Source organism: Scophthalmus maximus, chromosome 10 (assembly GCF_022379125.1).
Source record: "Scophthalmus maximus strain ysfricsl-2021 chromosome 10, ASM2237912v1, whole genome shotgun sequence".
NCBI classification, from domain to species: domain Eukaryota; kingdom Metazoa; phylum Chordata; class Actinopteri; order Pleuronectiformes; family Scophthalmidae; genus Scophthalmus; species Scophthalmus maximus.
Window position 1 is genome coordinate 22,308,553 of NC_061524.1, and position 22,294 is coordinate 22,330,846.

Genomic DNA, 22,294 nt, shown 5'->3' on the forward strand with positions numbered 1-22,294 from the left:
AAAATTCTCAAATAGTGTAACTGAGACAGGCTATTGATTAACAGACTTCCAATTAGTTGCTCTGCTCCCATTTATTGGGTTTAATAACAAAACATTTACAGAATTCAGTGCGACTGTTGGACAGATTCTTCCCTCTCCCGGCCGTTATTCAATCCCTGCTTTTTAGTTTGAGGTTTGTCTGAGGCTGAAATCATAGACAGGTTATACGCTTGGCACTAAATACAACTTAGACTTGATGAAACTGCATCTGTGGTTTCTAATCTGAACCTCCGGGGTTTCAGGGAAAACACTGACTCGTCCGGAAGGTTTTTCTGAAAAGCCTCTGATAGCGTGTGTGTGTTCAATTGTCTCCTGTAAGCAATTTAGCAATGTTTTGCACTGTTTTCTTCTATTTTTTTCTCTTAAACCACAGCTGACAAAAAGCTAAAAGAGGCAGAAGAGGGACAGACTGAGGGAGAAAAAGAGTGAAAAAGAGGAAGTGAGCACTGGGGAACGGCTTCAGCCACCGATAGCAAATGGAAGAAGCAAATGGATAAAGCTGCACTGACGCACAGGTAGACAAACGCGTCTTACAGTTGAGGCCACGTCTGCTGGTAGCACAGCGATTCGGCGAGAAAAGAACGACATGTCCTCCAACGAAAACCAAACAGCATCCAGAGTGCACTTCTCCATAAAGAGGCGAGTTACAACAGTCAGCAGTCACAGTGAGGCTGAGTGCATAGGGAGGCAGCCATGACATTAACATTTAGATTGGTGAGTGAGGGGGTAGATGAGAGGCAACAGGTGTGAGCCTGACAAAAGAGCAGGAAATAAGCAGAAAGGCGGAAGTAGTGGAGGAAGAATAATTAAAAAAGGGGGCTGAGGGAGGGTAGGATGACAGAAATCCTTTCGTCGTGGAGCCTGCGGCGGGGGAAGAGTGTGGACGACAGCGAAGGCAAGGCCCGCTGCCAGACCGCCGATCACTGTTTGATTGGAAGTGCGCGATGAAATCTGAAACAAAACCGGAGCAGCTGCCGCGGCTGCACAAGCTCCCACGTCTGCCCAATGCTGTCCTGGGGACAGCGCGATCTCTCCGTTCTGCCGAGGGAACAGTTTGGTGTGCGTGGGGGAACGCTTCACGCTGCTATTCTGTCATTCAGATTCCCACGCACTACACAGGAAACCTGCCTGGTGCTCAGTCTAGTGTCACACCGGAGGGAACGAGGAAAACTCCGCCCCCGCGACATCTGGGAAGCGCCGCTATGGCTAAATTTAAAACCCTGCTCATTCAGTAAAGTCGTGACTCGGTCTGGATCTCCTCAATTGGGAAGTGATTCCCCCCCGGCAGAAAACTAATCACGACCGATTATTTGATAATGGGCGGAGTTTATACCATGACGTGAGCTGAGAGGTCCCAGACTAATACTCATTGGAGGATTATTCTGGCTACGCCAGGCTAATTTGATCCCAGATGTTTGAGTTATCACTTAGATATTTTTAAGCACAACAGAAATTCTAAAGAAATCTGATTTATTGCTTACAATTAGGGATGCAACCAATTATTTCTTGATGGGTAAAGATTACAAGTCTATAGTGACGTCCTCCACAAACGTCTTGTTTTGTCCAACTTAGAGTCCAAATATGAGATATTCACAGAGAAATAAGAAAATATTTACACTTTAAAGTTTAAAACCATAAAATCTTTACCCATGTTGATCGGAAAGTTAATTGTGTCGGGTCACTTTTGACCCATGTTGAGTATTAAAGGGTTAAAATGTTATTTCAGACTTTGGGAACATGGATTCTTTTTTTTTATTCAAAGCCAAAATGATCATTAGTTGTAGTCCACCGATAGTATCTTCAGGATCCTGGTCAAATGACTCAAACTTAAAAGATCCATTTGTCATGAAATCAAGTCGGCCCTTTGCTAACGTTCACAAGGCGAGGGTGCGTTGTGCTGCATATCAGCTGGTGCTGAGTCTTAACTACATCCTGCTGAGCCCCCTGGAGTAACAGCTGCTGGGCGCAATAATGAACAACCTATTACCATATTCTCATGGACAATTCTCACACTGTCAGACAATAAAACAAATAACAGTCTCTCTGATGACAGCTGCCTCACATTGCTGTTATTTTTATCTTCTTTAAACACTGAGCCGCCGCACAATCTCTTTATTTAACTTTCTGTCCAGACAAATCAGTAGCTGTGATTGTTCTTAACAAAAAAGGAACATCAGCATTAAGGGGCTTGTAAAATGTTTAATGCATTACACGCTGCTAACTGATCATCAAATACCAAACTGTATTTCATGTTATCTAAATCTAAACAGCTCTGACAGCTGAGCTACATCTAAATTATTCTCTTTGGTCGTGCCACTGTAGGCATTTGTGGCCGACATGTATCTGAGGAATTGAAGCTCATGTGCGACTGTCACCGGAGAGTGACAGCTAAATGGATGAAAAGTAAAATTTTAATGAGGTGAGCTTGCCAGTGGCGCACAGCTGTGCACCGGTTCAGTGTCTTGGCCTGAATGCAGCACGGAGAGACTCAGGCCCCGAATGTGGCACTGTCAAACTGAAGCATCTTCCTCTTCTGTTGGTGACACTTCCAAAGAGCTTCAGATCCCCCCCCCCCCCCCCAAAAAAAATAAAAAATACACGAACTGCAATGAAGTACAGACACAGCAACGCAACAACTGGCATCACATCCAGTGCACAAATGGAAAGACACGAAGGTTTGATATCAAGTTTGTCAAGTAATTGCATCTATTTTCTAATCTCTTTGGGGTTATTATGCTATTTTGGATCATAACCTGAGCCTGTGAGCGGAATAATACGTTGACAGATAAAAGGCATGGCGGAGCTGCTGAGCACTAATCGTCGATGCTATCATGTCATTCACCTCAGGTTAGCAGCGAAATTGGAGATGCAGTTAACCATCTCTGCATTCTGTTTCTCTGCACCCCACATGCTGTGGAGAAAAGGGGGAGAGGGGGGGGACAAACAATAGGCAGTTACAAGCTGCTCCCCCATCCACAGGTTAGCTCAATACAGCCAGACTGCTCACACAGAGATTTAGCACTAATGGCTAAACTGCCTTTGAAATAAAAATGTAATACTTTTTTTTAACTTACATGCCAACAGAGAGAAAACAAAATAATGTAAACACCTCCATGGAGAGAACCTTCTGATCAAAAAATATTCATGTGGGTTATTTTAACAATTAGCAGAGTTTATCAGCAAACAAATTGAGATAAACTGAAACGGGTCTAAATTTCAGAAAATCTGCAAAAAAGAAAAAAAAATTATGTATCCATTTTTTATTATAAATAACCCTGGATACGGGCGCCGCCATCTTGAGCTGTTGACATAATTTGTAGCCAGAGTATGTGCAGTGGTGATCGTGATGTGGAGCTGTGGTATCGCGATACACGTGGTCGCCCAATCGTGAGTCAGTCTCACCTGCCAATCATGACGTTTTTATATCATCAAATAACTGATGAAAAGCAAACATAAACACTTGAACATACATCAGTGGGATAGAACTACCTTAAATGACAAAAAACATCTTTAAGAAACATTCATTTAACGTCTACTTTTTTTAGTGCGGTCTATGTCCCATCTGCTAACATGGAGGGGGCGGGGTTAATGACCTATACTGCAGCCAGACACCAGGGGGCGATCAAGATGATTTGCCTTCATTTTGGGAGGTGTCATGTCATCCATCTTTATTTATTGAGTCTATGGTGCAGACTGACGAGAGGATTCTCGATTTTTGGGAAAACTATGAAGGTTTGAGAGGCAACGCTCGTAATCATCCCAAGGGAGAAAGAACAGTTCCATCTTGGCAAAACCTTTGGTCATTTATCCGTGTCTCCATAGTCACAGATAATTATCATGGATGTGAGAGATGAAATCTAATCTTTGTCACTGCCACAAAGGCTCACAGTGGCACTGCAATGATTAGTCAGCTGAAATAAAATTATTTAAAGGTTTTCATATAATTGATTAATTGTTTATTGTGGCTTTCAAGCTAAATGTGAATGGTTTCAGGTTCTAAAATGAGGGAAATCACCGTCTGTAGTCCTGTCCTAGTTTTGCTTTAAGGTCAAAGCAGAGGAAACTTTCCAAAGCTGGCCAGAGGTGCACTGTGTTCTCAGACTGATCACCTGGGCTAACCAAACAGCTGAAGCTGTCCCGTTTGTGCCCTCGAAGGTATATTTGTTCTCAAACGGACATCACACCCTTGCTATAATTCACGAGTTGGCCAAATAAGAAGGGTATTGAAGTAAAAACTTTTTTTATTTGAGGCTGAGACAGTCCAGCTTGAAAAGATTCAAATATTGTGAATCTGTGAGGTTGATAAAACAGTAAGCAGCCTAGCCTCTCTTCCAGGAGCTATGGGAGTGGGAGTCGGAGCTGGAGGGGAGGGGGGCTTGGGGGGTATATCTAGGTCAACATGAAGAATGAAGATGAATCAACTACAGCCGGGGTGATGCTATTGCTACAGTCTCACGTAGAGTTGCTTCAAGTGTTTTATGTGCATGTATTATGGCTGGTGTGCTGACACGATAAACGGTAAAAAAAAACCCGCCTGCCCAGTAGTTTATATGGAAAGGTTAAAGGTCAGTATATTGGCAAATCAATCCCATGTATGACTTTGTTACAGGAAGGAAAAAAAAGAGGAGCTTACACCAAGTTACTGAGCGACGCCAAGCTCAGATGCTGCTGCTGATGCTGCTGCTGGGAGACTGCAGGTTGCTGTTGCTGTTGCCAAGCAGCCATGTTGCCAGGCACCAGCCCTGGTGGTGTGAACGTCTGGAGCGCTGTGAGATCTGCACTCGTCAGCTGGTACTCTGAGATTGAGGAAGAGGAGGGTGGAAGAGGGGAAGCACACAGGGGAGAGGGAGGGAGAGAGAGAGGGAGGAGGTGGAGAGGCGTGGGGCGGGGGCGGATGGGATTGTTTTACATCATACAAGTTACTGGTGCATCAATATTAATCAGGGCTAATCCATATTAATGGAGACCTTTGAAGTGGAATCATTTCAGAAGCTCTCACACAATGAACAAAGTGAATATTCATAGCTCTTTTTGGTATCACACAGCGAGGTTTTCAAGTTTTTCTACAAACGACACTTAAGATTTTATTGACATACAATAAAGCATATGATATCTTATATCAGACTATCAATTGATTTGATGTTATATCTTTTCCAGTTAAATTTGTTATTTTGTGATTTCAGTCCCTTGAGCTGCTAAAATGCCCCATCTTGGTCAGGGGGGGCTAGTGCTGCCTTTGCTGTCTTACCAGTGTTGTAGGCTGTCTGCATGCCGGAGAAGGGCGCTAGGAGACTGGGTGTTGCCACGGAGACCACTGGCGTGGTGAGCGCCTGGGATCCACCTAGCCGCTGAGCATTCTGGGAGGACAAAGAGATGGACAGAGCAAGTTAACATTAGGAGACTGGAAGTGAAAGAGGCGATTACTGCGGCAGTGGTTATGAACATAGGGTCTGGGGGCCTTCAGGGGTGCAGAGGGGGTGTTCTAGAGGTCGACAACTATATGAGGAACAGTTGGATCTCATGAGATTTAATTGTATTAAAAAAACACATCTAATGTAAGGACGTATACTATGAACTCCACAATCATCTACATCTCTTCTACATGCAGAGTAGGGTTTTTTTGGGTGCAATTTCTGGTACCAATGTTAAGGAAATCTGGTTTAACAAATTCAGGGCTTGAAATCTCCATAACGGTTCTAAGATTCTTGGAAAAGATCCGTGTGAGATTTACAACCCAACTCTTTCTTGCCTGGATCTTTGTATCCAGTATTTCAACTCAGTGTTGTGAGAGAAAACTTGGTCCGGTTCCACAGCTAATCGCGTCTCTTCCTCCCTATAAGGCACTGCTGCGTTCAAGGCACATGACTTCATTCATTCTCAACAAAAATAATGATAATGGTTAACATGTGCTTTCCACTGTATAGCAGAGTGGATGCAGAGGCCTTGTACAGTGACTGCGAACAATCTGATTACACGGTTACGACTGAAAATTTTTATTATGAACACAGATTTTTCTGATGTTCTAGTTGAAATAACAACAAAATTAATTGTCCATGACTTAATTGCACTTTCTGCTTTGCATAGCAGTAGCGCAGCAACGCTGATTAACTTTCTAAAACATAAACACTTTGTTTCGTCTGTGTAGGGTGGTGGAGGATTTTTTTAATCCATCGCGCCAGAAAAAGCGAAAGCGTTTCCGCTCCCTCCGAGAAGATCCAAGCACCTCGCTGAACTTTTCAGTGACACTTGACTAGTGTCTCGCATCTTAAGGTGGCGTTGGCACGGCAACGCTGTCGCCGGCACCGAGTGCTTGTGTGATGTAGCGTCACAGAGGAAGGTGTTGTGAAAAGTCAACGCTGTTCTAGAGTATCATGCTGACAGTAACACATGCATCGACAGGGGTGATGGAGGAGATGTGTGTGTGTGTCTGTGTGTGTGTTTGTGTGTGTAAGAATGTATTTGTATGGAAGAAGTATGTGCAGAAAGGTATGCGATGAATGAAGACACAATGTGAAGCATGTGTTTGTTCTGAGGAATGTGTTTGTTTTTACGCAGAGACATGACGTTAGCATGCATGCATGAGTGTGTGTGTGTGTGTGTGTGTGTGTGTGTGTGTGTATCGTGTGTGTGCAGAGGGGGCGAGATTGTCAGACTCCAACATGTCCATCTGTGTTCCACGTTGGAGGCTCTGTGATCTTTCTTCGCTCTGATCCTCAGAGCATCGACACTCAGATGAAACCACACATGCACATGCTGAGCAGCTTTCACACACAGCGAAGAATCAGCTGGTTGCTCCGGTTCCCTTTAAGATGGACTCCACTGTACCACAAAAAGAATTAGCTTTTTATTCTTTAAATGTGATGCAACAATTTTTGCTTCTAAAATGTTAAATATATCAAACAGAAACTGGATGTTGGGGCAGAGATTTCTGATATGAAGCTTCTAAAAGGTACAAGTATAGTACCACATTGAGAATTTTTTTTAGAATAAAGTCGTACATTTATGAGAATAAAGTCATAATATTAAGAGGATAAATTCATTATATTACAAAAATAAAGCTGTACTACTACAAGAAAAAAAGTTATAATATTGCAAGAAAAAAGTCAATCTTATGAGAATAAAGTTGTCATTTTTATGAGAATAAAGTCGTAATGTTATTAGATTAAAGTCGTAAATTTAGTCTCTGTGTTATTTACCGGATAAAAGGTCAGATGAGCAGTCCCATGTGTTAAAATGAGGAACGTGGAGCACGATGTGAAGCTCCACTTTAGTCTAGGTGGAGCAAAAGCGTTTTAATAAATGTTTAACATAGATAACATGACATTAACGTTCATGTTGTCAGTGTGGCACGACACCAGAGAAAGCTGTTTCCAGGGCTCACACCTGTTTCCTATGTTGCTGTTCATTTCCGTAGTATAATATTAAATCAAATTAATTTTTTTCTAGTAAAATCACAACTTTATTCTTGTAATGTTATGACTTTTTTCTCATAATATTACTATTATTTTCACATAAATTTATAACTTTAGTCTCATAATATTACGACTTTATTCTTGTAAAATTACAACTTTATGCTGGAATTCTCACTATTATTTTTTTCCTCAGTGTGGCCCTCAAAAACTCTGTCGTAAAAAGGAGACAAACATGATATCTATATTTGGCCTTCTCCACCTTGATGTTAATCTTTGTCAAAAATGTAAAAGTATTAGGACTAAAGTTTTATTTAGTTTTATATTTAAAAACTCGTTAATAGGGTCAAGTGTCAGGAGTATCATCACCTTTTGGATGATATCTACATGTTACTCCTTCATAATTTGAATGGATTTACTGTCAGTTGTTTTGTATCATGAATTGGTCGAATCAAAGTAATTTCATGTAAAAGTGACCTGAGTCGTGCAGTAAACACGGCAACCAGCTGATTCGTCAGCCGTCCGACAGTTGCTTCGATTTCACCGTGTGCTCTGACGTTTTGCTTCTGCCGGCGTCACAGCCAGAATTGTGCCGCTGAGTCAACCCCCGATGGGATGCACTTTGCTGACGGCGTCACACTCATGCTCGGTGAGATCACACTGAGATCGACACCACTTCCTTGCCTTGAGGCTAAAAAGTCTAAAAGTCTATTCACCTCACTCACCAACTCCAGCTCTTCCTCTGTCTGCCACAGGCCGGTGGAGAAAGAGGGGGGGGGGGGGAGTGAAATACAGAGGACGGTTATGTTTTTTACCAACTGCAGTTAAACATGAACATCATCGGGTCAACAGTCATTTTCACGGTGAGACCTGTTGTGTTACTTTTACAGTATGTATTGAAAACAGTCCAAATGCAGCCAAACCAATGAACGGCCGACTGACGGAGAACGACTGGATCCAGACGTTGAATCGCACAACAGAGGGAAGAAACATCTACATGAGAAATGGTTCAAAATCCCCCCAAGAAGTCTGGTGGGGATTTGTCTATGAATATGTCATTTCTAAGTTTATCTTTATTTCTGTTTCAGGGTTCCCAGCTGCAGAAATCGAAAAGGCACATCTAGAGAAGCCAGACATATTCTGTATAATGACGAATCCTTCTAAAAACCCTAAACTCTAATGCCAATCTGATATGTGGCACTATACACAAGTTTTTCGCAAAAAATGTTCAGATTATTTCTTTTTTTATCATTTTCGTTTTCTTTTCCTTTATGCAATACAATCAGGGAATCATCTGATTGCTTCCAAATATATTCAACAGCGCGACAACGAGCCCAATCATTAAGCCTGAGCCATGAGTACAGCTAAATAAAGAACCTAGGGTCTGAAGAGCAGCACTGTTCTGTATATTAATGCAGCTAAGGGTAAATATGACCTGGATCCAATGGGAGCAGAGTACTATATGTTGAAATCAGATAGATTTCACATAATGGGCCACATAATGTAAACACATGTTCATTTCATTCTTATCCTAAACTTCTTGTTCTTAAGAGTGTTCCACGTTGAATTCCCCAAACTCTCTACCAGCACCTCTGCCGAGGAGGCGACGTTTTCACCCCCATCCGTTTGTTTGTCAGCAGGATGACGCAACAACCGCCATGCAGATTTCCACCAAAACTATGTGGAAGGATGGAACACGGGCCAAGAAAGAGCGATTTCCTGGGGAATAATTCAGGGATCTTGATGGGAAAAAATCTGGCATATTTGGGGGACTGAGTGTTGAGCAATGTGGTGCAGCTCTGAATACAAATGTGGATTTAGTGGATTTAAATGTGGCCTGTAATGAGTGCCATTCTAGTTGTAAATTATAAAGTTGGTGAATGCCACCTGGTTGAAAGTTTGTGAGATGACACAATGTGTGACAATCGGCGTCTCTAAATCGGTGACGAGTTATGGTCTCATTTAGAGGGATAGAAAAACTATTTTGATCATTGCTGAGCAAATGTATCAGAGTCAGAAGTCTGACCCACAACAACAACAAAAACACTGTCATCACAAAGTCACACTGCAACAGACAGAAAAACTGAACTGTTGCTAAAATAAAGTGACCCATTACTAAAATGGGAGTCACAGTCATGTTGATGCGTTCCGTGGTATTACACTGCCGGCCGCAACAGAGGATCTGTCCCATGACAAACGCTTTTAGACTCTGATTACAATATCTAAATCTATCATACAACTACGCAACGGTCCAAAGTTTTGTGGTCGAAGATTCAAAAGCTAGCGATTTCACTTCTATGTCCGACGGGTGTTTTCCCCAGTGGAACAGAGACAGACTACCTGCACAAAACTAGTATGACTGGCCAGGAAGAATTCTAGAGACGAGAAAATCAATTGAAGTGACAAATTTCACTCCAAAATGTGGCCATAGTACTGACTTGGCTTTAATCAGACACAAGCCATCAGATTGTCGGCCAGGCACTTTCATGGGACCGTCTCCTGTCCCCTGTTCGTCGCAGTGAGGCTGCTGTGGTGCCAATTCTCCTCACCAGCTGCATGAGGCTCTTCCCACTCTGCGAGGTGATGACCCTCAGGTCCGGCTTGCGGCTGTTAACCATCTGTGGGTTGGGCGGAGGCGGAGACTTAGCCGGGACCACTTTGCCCAGGCTGTTGCCGTTGGATACGGAGAGGAGGCCCGGGGAGGCCCTGGCACTGATGTAGCCGTTCGCTGGAGGGACAGAGAGAGACGGAGAGAAATAAGGAAGGATGGAGGGAAAAGGTTGTGTGCTCGTCTGTTTTGGTGTTTCTTGTATCTGTAGCTTCCTGTGAACTCTGTCTGTGGTTGTCTGCCTGGGTGTGTACATTCAGCTCTGTGTGTGTGTGTGTGTTTTCATTAGCGATTGGGGTTGCTGTGCTGCACCACCTGCTCCTCCATCTTCCTGCAGCTCGAACGGCCTTCGCTGGCGGGGTTTTGATTGTCTTCAGCTCCTACACATCAAAATCGTGTCACTCTCTTTCCTGAACTATTTAATTCTCCACATCTCTATCCTTCCGTTTCAGTGTTCCTGCGCTTGATGAAAAAAACCCACATGCGATTGTCCCTGGAGTCTTCCCATCTTTAACTGAAAATAATATCCTACCACCTAAGTTATTAGACGATTGTGAAGGTCATTCCCCATTTGCACCTGCTTGAGCTTTTGAATGTCAGGCTTTTCATGAAACATGGACCGAAGCATGCGGGGCCTCTGATTCTTGCCTCTCTAGCTTTCTGTTTTTAAAAACATATTTCCAATCCAAATCAAGAATTCACTATAGAAGTGTGTCAGGGTCTTGGAAGCAGACCGAATTGGGCTCAGATATACGTATCTGTTGATTTGTACTCGATTCGCCTCTCTCTCATCTCACGTTTTAACACTGGAACGCTTTATGCTATCTGTACTTCTTCTCTCCTCCCTCTTGGGGCAGGATCATCAGGGATGTGTCAGGGAAATGAATAAACAACATGTATAAAAGGCGTTTCGTGTGTCAGCAGCCGTTTATATGATCCACGAAGTAAATGAGAAATATGAAAATAAAAAAGTTTACAATTTCTACAGGAAAATATAGACTCAATGCATAAGCTAGTGTTTTTTTTGGTTTAAAAAATAAATAAAATTAAAAAATTAAAAAAACATTAGGATCAGTAAATGTTTTTTCTTAATGCATCGCAGAGCTAAATAATTGCCAAGCATATACATTGGATTGATTTTAAAAACTTTAATGTACTTGAAGTGTGCACCGTGCAACTGTATTTTCTAGGAAAATACAATTATGACTCTCGACAAAAAAACTTGATCGGGACATCCCTCGCAGATATTCTATAGTTACATACCTCATCAAACGACCAACAACCAGCAACCGACCACCTTTCTGTGTCTCTGGGCTGAAAAAAAGACAGTATTGTCTCCAAACAGCTGCTCTCTTTCGTTTTTAGGAAACAAAACTCTTAAAGGAGAAAATAGCATTTTTGTCGGGGTCTATTTTCTGCTGCGGATTAATCCACACTTGTTGCTCCAGTGAGAACTTTGTGGCAGCAGGGCGGTGTTCTGTGGGACTGAGTCAAAATAAACAACAGCTGTGCAAAAGTGTGACTCATTGATATGTGTGTTTTTTTGGTTATATTTCTTTTTTCATCAAATTAGATTTTTTTTTTTGCAGGGGAGGATTCCTGCAACGTGACAGACAAAATGACAGGAGCGTTACGTCTGCTGAGTGCGTCGTCCTCAGGTAAACTGATGAACCTGTCACATTCCAAACTCCTGTGGTGCAACAACACCTGGCACATGACACGCTTCAGTCCCACAACAAAACCTCAGAGCGTGAGAGAAATATTGCAGGGTGAAAATTATTTTAGTATTTTATTAAGTTTGACTATATTTTTCCTTTAGTTTTAATCGTGTATCTCGGTCTTTCTTTATCATATCTACGTATAAATTACCTCTGTATTATAAGTTTTAAAGCTTCCTGCTATGTTTTTATATTTTGCTCTATGATTTTTCAGTTAAGCTACAGTCGGGGCGGGGGATCCTGGTGTCATGACAACAAGACTCCAGCAGACAGCAGCCTGTCCGTGATGCTTAGGTTAAAATAAGACCTTGATTCAAAAAGAGACTCAGTCACAGGGTGAATAAAAGGGGGACAGCAGGGACTTTCCCAGCTCTGAGACACACACACACACACACACACACACACACACACACACACACACACACACACACACACACACACACACATACACACACACACTCGCATACATACACACACACACACACACAGTCGCATACATTCGCATACATACACACACACACACACACACACACACACACACACACACACACACACACACTCGCATACACACACACGTGTATGTGATAGCAGATAGCATTTCTCCATGACGCCGCCTCCAGACGACAGTGGCATGTGACTCTGCTTCATCTCAGTCACACACACGCACACAAGCCAAACCTGACAACAACAACAAGGGAACACTACCTCTGCCATCAGCTAAGTGGGAAGGAGAATGTGAAAGGGGGCTGATGGAGGGAGGATGGGGTGGAGGGAGGCATAGGGAGGGAGAGGTTTGAGGGTGTAGCGATGGAGGGAAAAAGAAGAAGCATATAAACAAAGAAAGAAAGGAGAACTGAGAGAAGGTTGAAGGGCTGTTCGCTGGTTAGTTAACTAATTATAGTAAAAAAAACTGAACATATAATCTGTAATCTGTTGGTTAAAATAAAATAAATGAACATTCAAGAGAGTTAAATAGCAGAAAAGGGTGGAGAATGAAAAAGAAGTTCGGGAATAAGAAAGGAGGGAGTGAAACGAGTTGGAAGGAAAGAGTAGAGAATAAGAGAAGGGGGAGGAGGAAAGAGGAAAGGAAAGTGAGATGGGTTTGGCTATATTGAAGAAGCAGGAAGGGAAGGAGACAAATAGGAGGAAAAGGTGAAGGAGGGAAAAAAGGAAAAGATGCAGAATAAGGGATAGGATGAAGAAGAAAAAAAGGTTGGAGTTAAGGAATAACGTAGGAACAGAACGGTGAAGGGAAGGAAGGAAGAAATCAAGGCAGATAATGAGCGGGGTGGTAGGGGGAAGAGGAAGGAGACAGCAACTACGAGAAGATTGAAAAGCGAGAGAGAGAAATAGGAGGTCTGGAATAAGGATGAGGGAAAAGGAGGGAAGGATGTTTGGATGGAAACAAGAAATGAGGCACAGAACAAGAGGAGGTAGAGAAAAAAGAGGATAAAGGAAAGAAGGGGTTAGTAGCAGAAAGGAAGCAAGGAGGAAGGGAATGACCTCACTGTTGAGAATTTTTAGCAGAACTACGAAACCTCTACGAAAGAAATAATACAAAAACGATCGATGGATCGATTATCCAGAGTAAACATGTTTTTTGAATCTCAACATTTTTCGTTGAAGAGTTTGTAGTATTTGTTTTTTGCACAAAAACCAAAAAGAATAAAAAGAGACTTCGCTCCGTATCAGATCTCCTTAGCGTGGATCTCCGTCCACACTAACACACCTGCAGACACATGTCACGTGGCCATTCACGTACACTGGTCCTGTGGTGCAAACAGGAAGCAGATTCGTCACCTCTGCAGTTGGTTGCTTAGTTAGAAGAAAATCCTCTGAACAAAGAACAGCGATGGTGAAAAGTCAGAGCAGGGGACGCCGCCGAGGTGGAACCGCGACAGGAAGTGTTAGCGACGCTCTGCCTTCACAGCTGGTCGCCCGAGTCGTTACGGATAAGAATCAGGAAGAGGACGTGGGCGTCCGCGTCATCATTACAAACTAAAATACAACCCGGAGTTTTCACACTGAAAGGGGACCAGCAGCGTTTGTGATGCGATTCCAAAGTAAAACGTTTCAGTGAGTCACAGAAACATGTTTATGTTCCTGTTCCAGCATTTATGTATGTTCACTGTTGGTTTGTACTTTTCTGTGCCCTTTACATGTGCTCCTCTGTGTGTGTGTGTGTGTGCATGCGTGCGTGCGTGTGTGATGTCTCGTATTACGCGAGGCTGGGCGTGGGAATGTGTGGAATGCCGGGTGACGTCAATGGTGACATTCCCGGAGCCCCGAGTCCCTGGACAACAGCTGAGAACGACAGATCCAAGGGAGGAGACAGGGACAGAGAGAGTGAGAGAGGGGGGAGGGGGGGGGGATGGGTGGATGTGAAGATGAGAACAGGGGAGGGCGGCAAAGGAAAGGAGAAGACGAGAAAAAGTTTGAAAATGAAATGGAAGGAGTGAAGAGTAGGAGAATAGAGCAAAGGAGGGAAGAAGAGGGGAAGTGATGAACGGCATCAGTGGGAAAAGACAGGCGGAGAAAGTAAGGAAAAACGAAAGGGAAGAAAATTTACTGGGATGGGGAGAGAAAAAGTGTAGAGGAAAGGAAGAAAAAAGAAAAAGAGGCGACATTAGTAGAGAAGAAGAAATAAGGCAGGGGAAGGTTAGAGACGAAGGAAATGGAGAAAAACTGGAAGGAGGAGAGAGAGAAAGAGATAGAGAGAGAGAGAGAGGGAGACAGAGATGAGAAATAGAGAACGAAGAGAGGGAAGCAGGTGACCTGCGTTGTGTTTTGACGGCGAAGTCGTGACTCGGTTGCCAGTGAGCTGCAGGGACCTGATGGTAACGAACAATCTGAACAGCCTCGCTTTTTCAAACACATTATATTTCACTGCTTCAGATGACAATAATCACTTAAACCAGCTTTTTTCTATCTGCTCAGGAACACGAATCCTGTGTTTGGCTAAAAGCCAAAAGTAAAAGTTTTGGAACAGAGGCAGCCGACGTTTCTTCCACCACGAGGAAGGGAGGAGCTCTACACTGTAACTCTGCCAAGATTTACACAATTCCTGTTCAAAATGAATCAGATTGTTCTGAACTAGAATGGAGGAAGGCACAAAACATCCCACAAGTGTGATTTAGTTTCATGAGATTATCAAACTTTGCAGTGAAATTCATCGTTGTTATGTTATTTGGAGATTGGCGGCATGAGAGAAATCTCTGGCTCTCGTCAGACGGGTCAGTTCAATTTCAAGTGTTTCGTGCTGAGAGTTTTTGCAGCGTCATCATCAGGCCGAGACTTTGTGAGTGTTTGAAAAATCAAACAAGCAAAATCCACATGTCCAAACATCATTAAAGCCTGTTGGACTCTTTCCCAGTCAGACGTTTCTCACAGTTCGTCGTCTCCTTCGCAGGATACAGAATCAACACAGAGAGCTGGAAAACTGCCAAGGAATTCTCCTCAAACAATTGAACTCACTTTATATTTACTTTTCTATGTATAGCTTGTATGTAAAATTATATTCAATAAGTATGATTACCTGTGTATGGAAGCAAAGTCTCACCAGACTTTTAAAAGGCATTTCATTTCTACAACTGGGTTAGGGTTAGGGTTTTTTTTCATTGAAATTGTGCATCTGAATTTTTGGTATCTGAATTCAACACTGCGTTAACTGATTTTCACTTTTGTTTTTCAATGTTAATAATCTAAATTTTTTGTTATAAAATTATTTGAGTCGTTCAAAATTCGATGAGCCAACATCAGAACCCAAATTTCACTTTTCCAAAAGTGAAAATCAGTTATTGAAATTTTGAAGCTTTGAATTCAAAGGCATAAAATAATCCCATATACAATTTCAACGCTGAATAATTCAGTAGAAATTCAAAGAAGTCTGGTGAGAAAGATTTGCTTCCATACTGGTCTGTCCGTCCTCTCTTTGACTAAACTAAATTCAAAACTAAATCTCTCTCTGGTTCTTCAGCAGCAGCAGCCAACTATTAAGAGACTCTTTCATAAATAACCTCGAAAAACTAATATCAATATTGAATCTTGGCAATTCCCTGACACAGTGAAGGGAAGTTAATGCAAATGGATTGATTTATTGATGTATCTTGGCTCACCCTGTCCTGAAACAATACGTTGATCAAGTGAATATAGAGAGAAAAAAACAACACCTTCCCACCATATCTATTACTACAGGCAGGCTGGCACTATCTGTCCGGGCTAATGGGATTTAAGGGGAGAGCTCTGGCCAGCGTCAAAGTCACCTCTGAGGAGAGTCCTGTGCCAAGACGAGGGACAGTTGGTGGGTGGGGCCTTAGATTATTCCTGAGAGGAGACGAGGGGGAACAGCTGAGGGAGACAGGATGAAAGGGGGTGGGGGGGTGCACACGACAGAGGGAGGAGCTGAGGAGAGACGAACTGGCCGCTGTCAGGATTATTAGGGTTTATACCCTCGGTATCATTGTTACAGTGAAAAACTGACGGACATTTGACTCCTGGTGTTGTTGTTGTCAAACCTCATCCGCTGGTTCAGGATGTGACTAATGGTACAAAGGTCTGAGTTTGCCTGCTGTCAGACTCCTGAATCACAGTCGGACGATCAGAACATTAGTGACTGCATCCATGAGAAATGCCCGTGAAGTCGGACGCAGCTCTACAGCACCTTTGAGTCAACAAATACTAAACTTCACCATTTTCTCCACCAGCTTCTTTCTCTGGGCTCTGACATGGTTTTTGTTCAATTCACATGAAAATGTCTTTGTTTTTTTCTCTCTGCCACGGTTTTCATAATTAATACCTGATATCTAATTGGATCAATAATGATAAATACATTCTGCTTCTGATTTTACGTTTTTCGGGGGCTTAGAGTGAAGACATGTCACTTGCTACTTCATCGGTTGGGGCTAAAAACGAAATATCCTCCTTTATAAACCAGTCAGACTGAATGAATCTGATAACAACAAATGTTCAGCTTTCATGTCAGACTATTCTTTTATTTTTTTTTCTTCCAACGTGTTTTTTTTTTTCAACATGTGTGTGTTTGGGGAATTGAACAATAACAAACTTCAGCCATGAATGAGATCTCTCTCACATAAACTTTGTTATAAATAACTTTCAATAAAAATAAAACAACACAAATACAACCAAATCTATAGAACTTGAATTAAGAAAATACACGGTTTAAAAAAAAATATATATATATAAACATCAATGCTCATATATCCTGCTTTTTTATTCTCCAAAATAAAAGTTTCCATAATGGCAAACCTGAACTCTGAAAATGATATGTTTGTGAGAGGCTCATATCGGGGGATATTAACGGCTCAAACTAAATCGTCTTTAATAAAAACGTAGAGTTCACAAAACAAAAACACCAAAAACAGCTGAGGAGTTTTTCTGTTCAATCACTACTCTCTACTTTCCCCCCTCGACTCCCTCCTCCTGTTTCTCTCTCTCACAACCTGAAACCCATTCTGTTCTTTGGACTGTTTACAAGCAGCTTGTACTGTGACCCTCAGCTGTCGTCAGCCAACAGGTGTTTTCATGCTTGTTTACGTGCATGTGTGTGTGTGTGTGTGTGTGTGTGTGTGACTGTTTGTATCAGCACAAACCCATTTCTACACAAAAATGTGAGGCATGAGAAAGGACAAGATTTACTTACGGACTGGACTCGGACAGGCTCCATTTGAATTCCCCATATCACCTAACAGAGCACCTGGGATGGGAAAACACACCATGAACACGATTTTCCATTTCATAATAATTTATTATGTTCTTTTAAGTGTAATCCCAAAAATATTTAACAAAACAAAACAACAAACATAGGCATCCCAAGTACAAAAACGGAGAGGGAAGAAAAAATGTTTTATATTTCCTGCCCCTTTCATATAAATAACATATATACAGATCGCCATCCCTTTCTTTTTAAATTTCTTTTCTTTTCACAAATCAGATAACAAATCAATCATACATGAATCAACAGCAATCATCACAAATGCATCATTAAAAAAGTGCAACTGCAAACAAAATCACTTTAATATCTATATTAAGTTTCAATTGTCAATTACAGTTAATTTTAATAAGAGCCGGTTTCACCACTTCTCAATGGTGCTTATCTCATATTTGGAGGCAAAAACAATCCTCTCACTCATTGTAAACTGCAGGAAAATTGTCTTCCCATTAAATTCCCTATGTTTTATTTTCCTTTTCTAGCATTTTCTTATTTCATTTAATTGTTTTTATTCTGAGAAGCACTTTGTATGAAAGTGATATACAGAAAAAGTCTGATTGATTGATTGATTTACAGCAAATTGATGAACAGTCAGACTCGAGGGACAGTAAACAGTGATTGGCCAACGTGATCGCTACTTTAAAATGCTGAATGCATCTTCTCCACTGAAGAACATTTGTCAAATGAATGAGATTTTAAAAAGTAAACATGCTAAAGCATCTCATCATATACTTACTCTTTACTGAGGACACATTTATGTCAGTAGTCTTTCAGTATTAAGGTAGAAAAACTGTATTTAAAGATGGACCATATGATGACTCAAAAAACGAAAGCCAAATCAACTGGATCGCCCCCTAGTGGCTGACTACAATATAAACCCCGCCCCCTACATGTAAGCAGACGGGACATCGACCAAACTAAAAAGTCATGCTCAATAACGCAAGATGGTGGATGGACGAAGTGGAGACATGTCATCCATCTTTGTATCTATAGCTGTGACCCAATTCAGGGGTCGAAGGCCAACAGCGTCACAGCAGCTCAGCTCGGCTGTGCCATTTCGAAGGCTCAAAATCCTCTTTCAATTCCAAATCCTGGATCGATCTATCGCAGGATTCTTTGCCCCGCCGGTGACAAACTTTCTTGTAATGTGGGCAACTGCCACTCCGTTGTGAGGCTACAAGCGTGAAGGGGGGAAACACCCTGGTGACAGCAAACAGGAAACTGCCAGTCGAGCAGACCGTGTCACTTCTGTTTGGCCTTCACGGTCTATGTGTCCAACGGTGTTGGCCCCTGAATTGGGACACAGCTTTTGGGGGAAAAAACTCAAAGCTAGTTGCAACTATGACTAACTTAGCATTTGAGCTATGCTGGCTATGTTTTAAACCTGTGCTAACCAATTCATCAGTGTGAACAATAAATTTAAACCCTCAGAGAACCATCGGACAACTCTGCATATACCTGTTTTAGGAGGTGTTTTAGTATCTTTCAGCTCATTGTTTTGATTTTCAGTCGTCGTTAATGTATCTCCCAGAAGTTTAAACAGGCAAATATAAAACTTTTGCCATATGAGCCTTAATAATGTGATAATGTGTTAACAGCTTTTTCCGATGGCAAAAATCAATAAATATCAATTACTGCTGCTTGAAAATGTCAATTTTAATGTGCTCTGTCCGTCCACAGGACAGCCCAAGACATCTGTATGTTCCTTTAAACCTTATGCACACTTTTTTGGGGCTGCATTTCTATCTGCTGACACTTTCTTCCCTCTCTTGTGGTGCAGATTCAGTTTTTGGCTCAAAATCTCTTGAGAGAGGCAGAAACTCGGGGTCATTCTGGGTGACTGAAAAATATCTGGCTGCACCGACGCATGGAAAAACTCCAAAAAGCAAACACGATGAACCCGACACATATCTGGTAATGTGGGCTGCATAGCAGGGTCCATTACTGCTACGTGAAACCATCTCGCCTCACAGAACGGCATGTTATGAAAGATGCTGTAATGCATTTGTTGCGCGTTACATCACCTAATTCTGACTTACAATGAGATTACGCTGCTCGGAATAAAGCTTGATGAGTAGCCTTGTCTGAGACGCAAAAAAAAATTGGGTCACAAATCCTTTTAGTCAGAGGGCGAAGGATTGGTTTGCCACACAGAAGCAGTAGGCAAACACGGGAGGGAAGCAGCCGCAGCCGAAGACATGACGAGATTTCTGTCTTTATTAGGCAGTGGACTCTTTTCTGAGTGATCGAGAGCGGCAGGTGGACAGAACATCAACACACCGACTCAGACTTAGAAAATTCTCGAGAAATTCGTTACAAAAACTGTCCTCTGACCTAAAGGAGGCAGAAAAATAACACCTGTGACAACTTCTTAAAAAAAGGTCCTCAAGTTGGTACATCATCATGACAACATTCTCTGTAAAGGTAGTTCACATATTGCAAGTGGCAACAGATATCCAGTAATCAAACATGTTTGGAAGAAGCCAGAAGACTGGTCTCCAAACTGTTCTCTGATCACTTTTGATTGTTGTCCTATAACTCTCTGCCGATATTCACAGACATATCAATTTATGTTTGATGCAGTCGATCACAACATATTACTAGACCGACAAAAAAACTGGGAAACTGGGTGGGACTCTCTGGCACAGTATTAAACTGGTTTGAATCGTATTTGAGAGACAGGGACTACTTTGTGTCTATTGGGAATAACACATCTGAGCGGGCAAAAATTACACGTGGAGTTCCCCAAGGCTCAATTCTTGGACCACTTATGTTCAACATCTACATGCTTCCACTGGCTCAGATCATGGAAAACAACAAAATATGTTACAATAATTATGCAGATGACACACAAATTTATATAACAATATCACCTGGGGACTGTGGTCCAATACAAACACTGAGTAAATGCATTGAGGAAATCAACGACTGGATGCACCAGCATTTTCTTCAAATAAACAAAGACAAAACTGAAATAATTGTTTTTGGACCTAGGAAGAACGGTTTAAAGTTAGCACCCAGCTTCAAATGGCAATGTTAAAAACCACAAACCAAGCCAGAAATCTGGGTGTGGTCATGGACTCAGACCTGAACTTCAACAGCCACATTAAAACAATTACTAAGTCAGCCTACTATCACCTCAAGAATATATCAAGGATTAAAGGACTAATGTTTCAGAAGGATTTGGAACAACTTGTCCATGCATTCATCTTCAGCAGGCTTGACTACTGTAACAGTGTCTTTACAGGTCTCCCTAAAAAGTCAATCAGACAGCTGCAGTGAATTCACAACGCTGCTGCTCGAGTCCTAACTAAGACCAAAAAATTTGATCATATTACTCTAGTCTTCAGATCTTTACACTGGCTTCCTGTTGGTCAAATAAATGACTTCAAAATACTACTGTTGGTTTACAAAGCACTGAATGGTTTCGGGCCAAAATACATTTCTGATCTTCTGCTCTGCTACGAACCATCCAGACCTCTCAGATCGTCTGGGACAGGTCTGCTCTCTGTCCCCAGAGTAAGAACTAAACATGGATAGGCAGCATTCAGTTTTTATGCTCCACATATCTGGAACAAACTCCCCAAAAAAGATTTATGTTTTAATTTTAATGCTTTTAATGTTTTATGTAAAGCACTTTGAATTGCCTTGCCTTTGATGAAATGTGCTGATATGAAAACTTTTTTTTTTACATAATAAACTATTACACTATACATTTAAAAATATATATTACTTTCTTAATTCTAGTTCTACATATTTGGTTGTATTTGTTTTGTCTTTATATTTATAGTTATTTATAGTAAAGTTTATGGTTAAACTATAAAATGTCAAGAATCAGTTACATTTCTTTGTCATAAAAATCCATATCGGTCAGTTTCTAGTGCGATGTGTTATGTGCCAAGTAAAGTCAGAGGGCTGGTTGTGTGTGTGTCCCCACCCCCTTCTCTTCTTTTTTCTCCACAGGTGCTAACTACCTGATTGGGTTCCACCTGGTTAGCAGGCCAATCGGATGTGGTGTGCTCCATAAAAAGGACCCATCCTCAGGATCCTGTGTCTTTGTCTTTTTGCTTTCATTGTGTTCTGTCTGTGAGACCATGTGTTTTTGGGTGCTGTATAGTTTTGAGTTAAACTTTGTTAATGTGTTTCTGTGGTGAGGAGATAGTGGACTGGTAGGTGCAACACCTGTCATCAAAGTGATTTTTCCTGAGATTTTCTTTTGAAGACGTTTTTGTCAATGTTTTTTTTTATTTAAAAAAATAATCATTTCAAACTGCTGCCAATGCTTTCAAAAATGCTTAACTCGTCAGTTGCTAAAGAAGAGGATAAAACCAAGTCACCTGGTGTTTAGAGCTGCAAATGGAAAAGCTATGATAAACTGGATGGATCAATAAGCGGCTGAAAGTACTGACACTAGATATTTATTTGTATAAACATTGCACAGATTATTGATTTACACATCAGCAGACGTGCCATGGCACTGCACAGAAACACAGTTTTAACCAAAGCTGTCTCTTACCTGCGCTTGCAGGTCGCTGTGGCAACCCTGGAGACACGGTGTTCCTCTGCAGAGCCGGTTGCTGTGGTGACAGGAGGCGGGGGTCTGTGAGGGTGGAGGTGACGAAGGAGGTGGTGGTGACCAAGGCGCCACCAGGGTTGTTACTGAACTGGAGGGCTGCTGCGTTTTGATTGGATACTGGCACGGTGACTGGCATGGAGAAGGTGGGCTGTGGGACCGTAGACTGAAGGAGAGACAGGAGGAGAGGGGTGTGCTTAGTGTGTTGTGTGTATGTTT

General features: G+C 41.9%; 1 protein-coding gene across 12 annotated transcripts in view; it reads right to left on the minus strand.

Moving 5' to 3' along the window:
- The window catches only part of mef2d (myocyte enhancer factor 2d), a 95,037-nt gene that overhangs the window by 8,410 nt on the left and 64,333 nt on the right, over positions 1-22,294 (minus strand). For 5 of the 12 annotated variants that reach the window (XM_047334758.1, XM_047334753.1, XM_047334756.1 and 2 more), the window contains 7 exons: positions 22,019-22,241; positions 17,434-17,487; positions 9,998-10,176; positions 8,165-8,194; positions 5,288-5,396; positions 4,673-4,835; positions 2,882-2,950 (listed from right to left, as the gene is read on the minus strand). In XM_047334758.1, coding sequence (XP_047190714.1) covers positions 2,882-2,950; positions 4,673-4,835; positions 5,288-5,396; positions 8,165-8,194; positions 9,998-10,176; positions 17,434-17,487; positions 22,019-22,241 — 827 coding nt within the window. The remainder of the gene's footprint in view (positions 1-2,881; positions 2,951-4,672; positions 4,836-5,287; positions 5,397-8,164; positions 8,195-9,997; positions 10,177-17,433; positions 17,488-22,018; positions 22,242-22,294) is intronic. The other 7 variants (XM_047334760.1, XM_047334757.1, XM_047334761.1 and 4 more) reach the window with 4 other exon arrangements.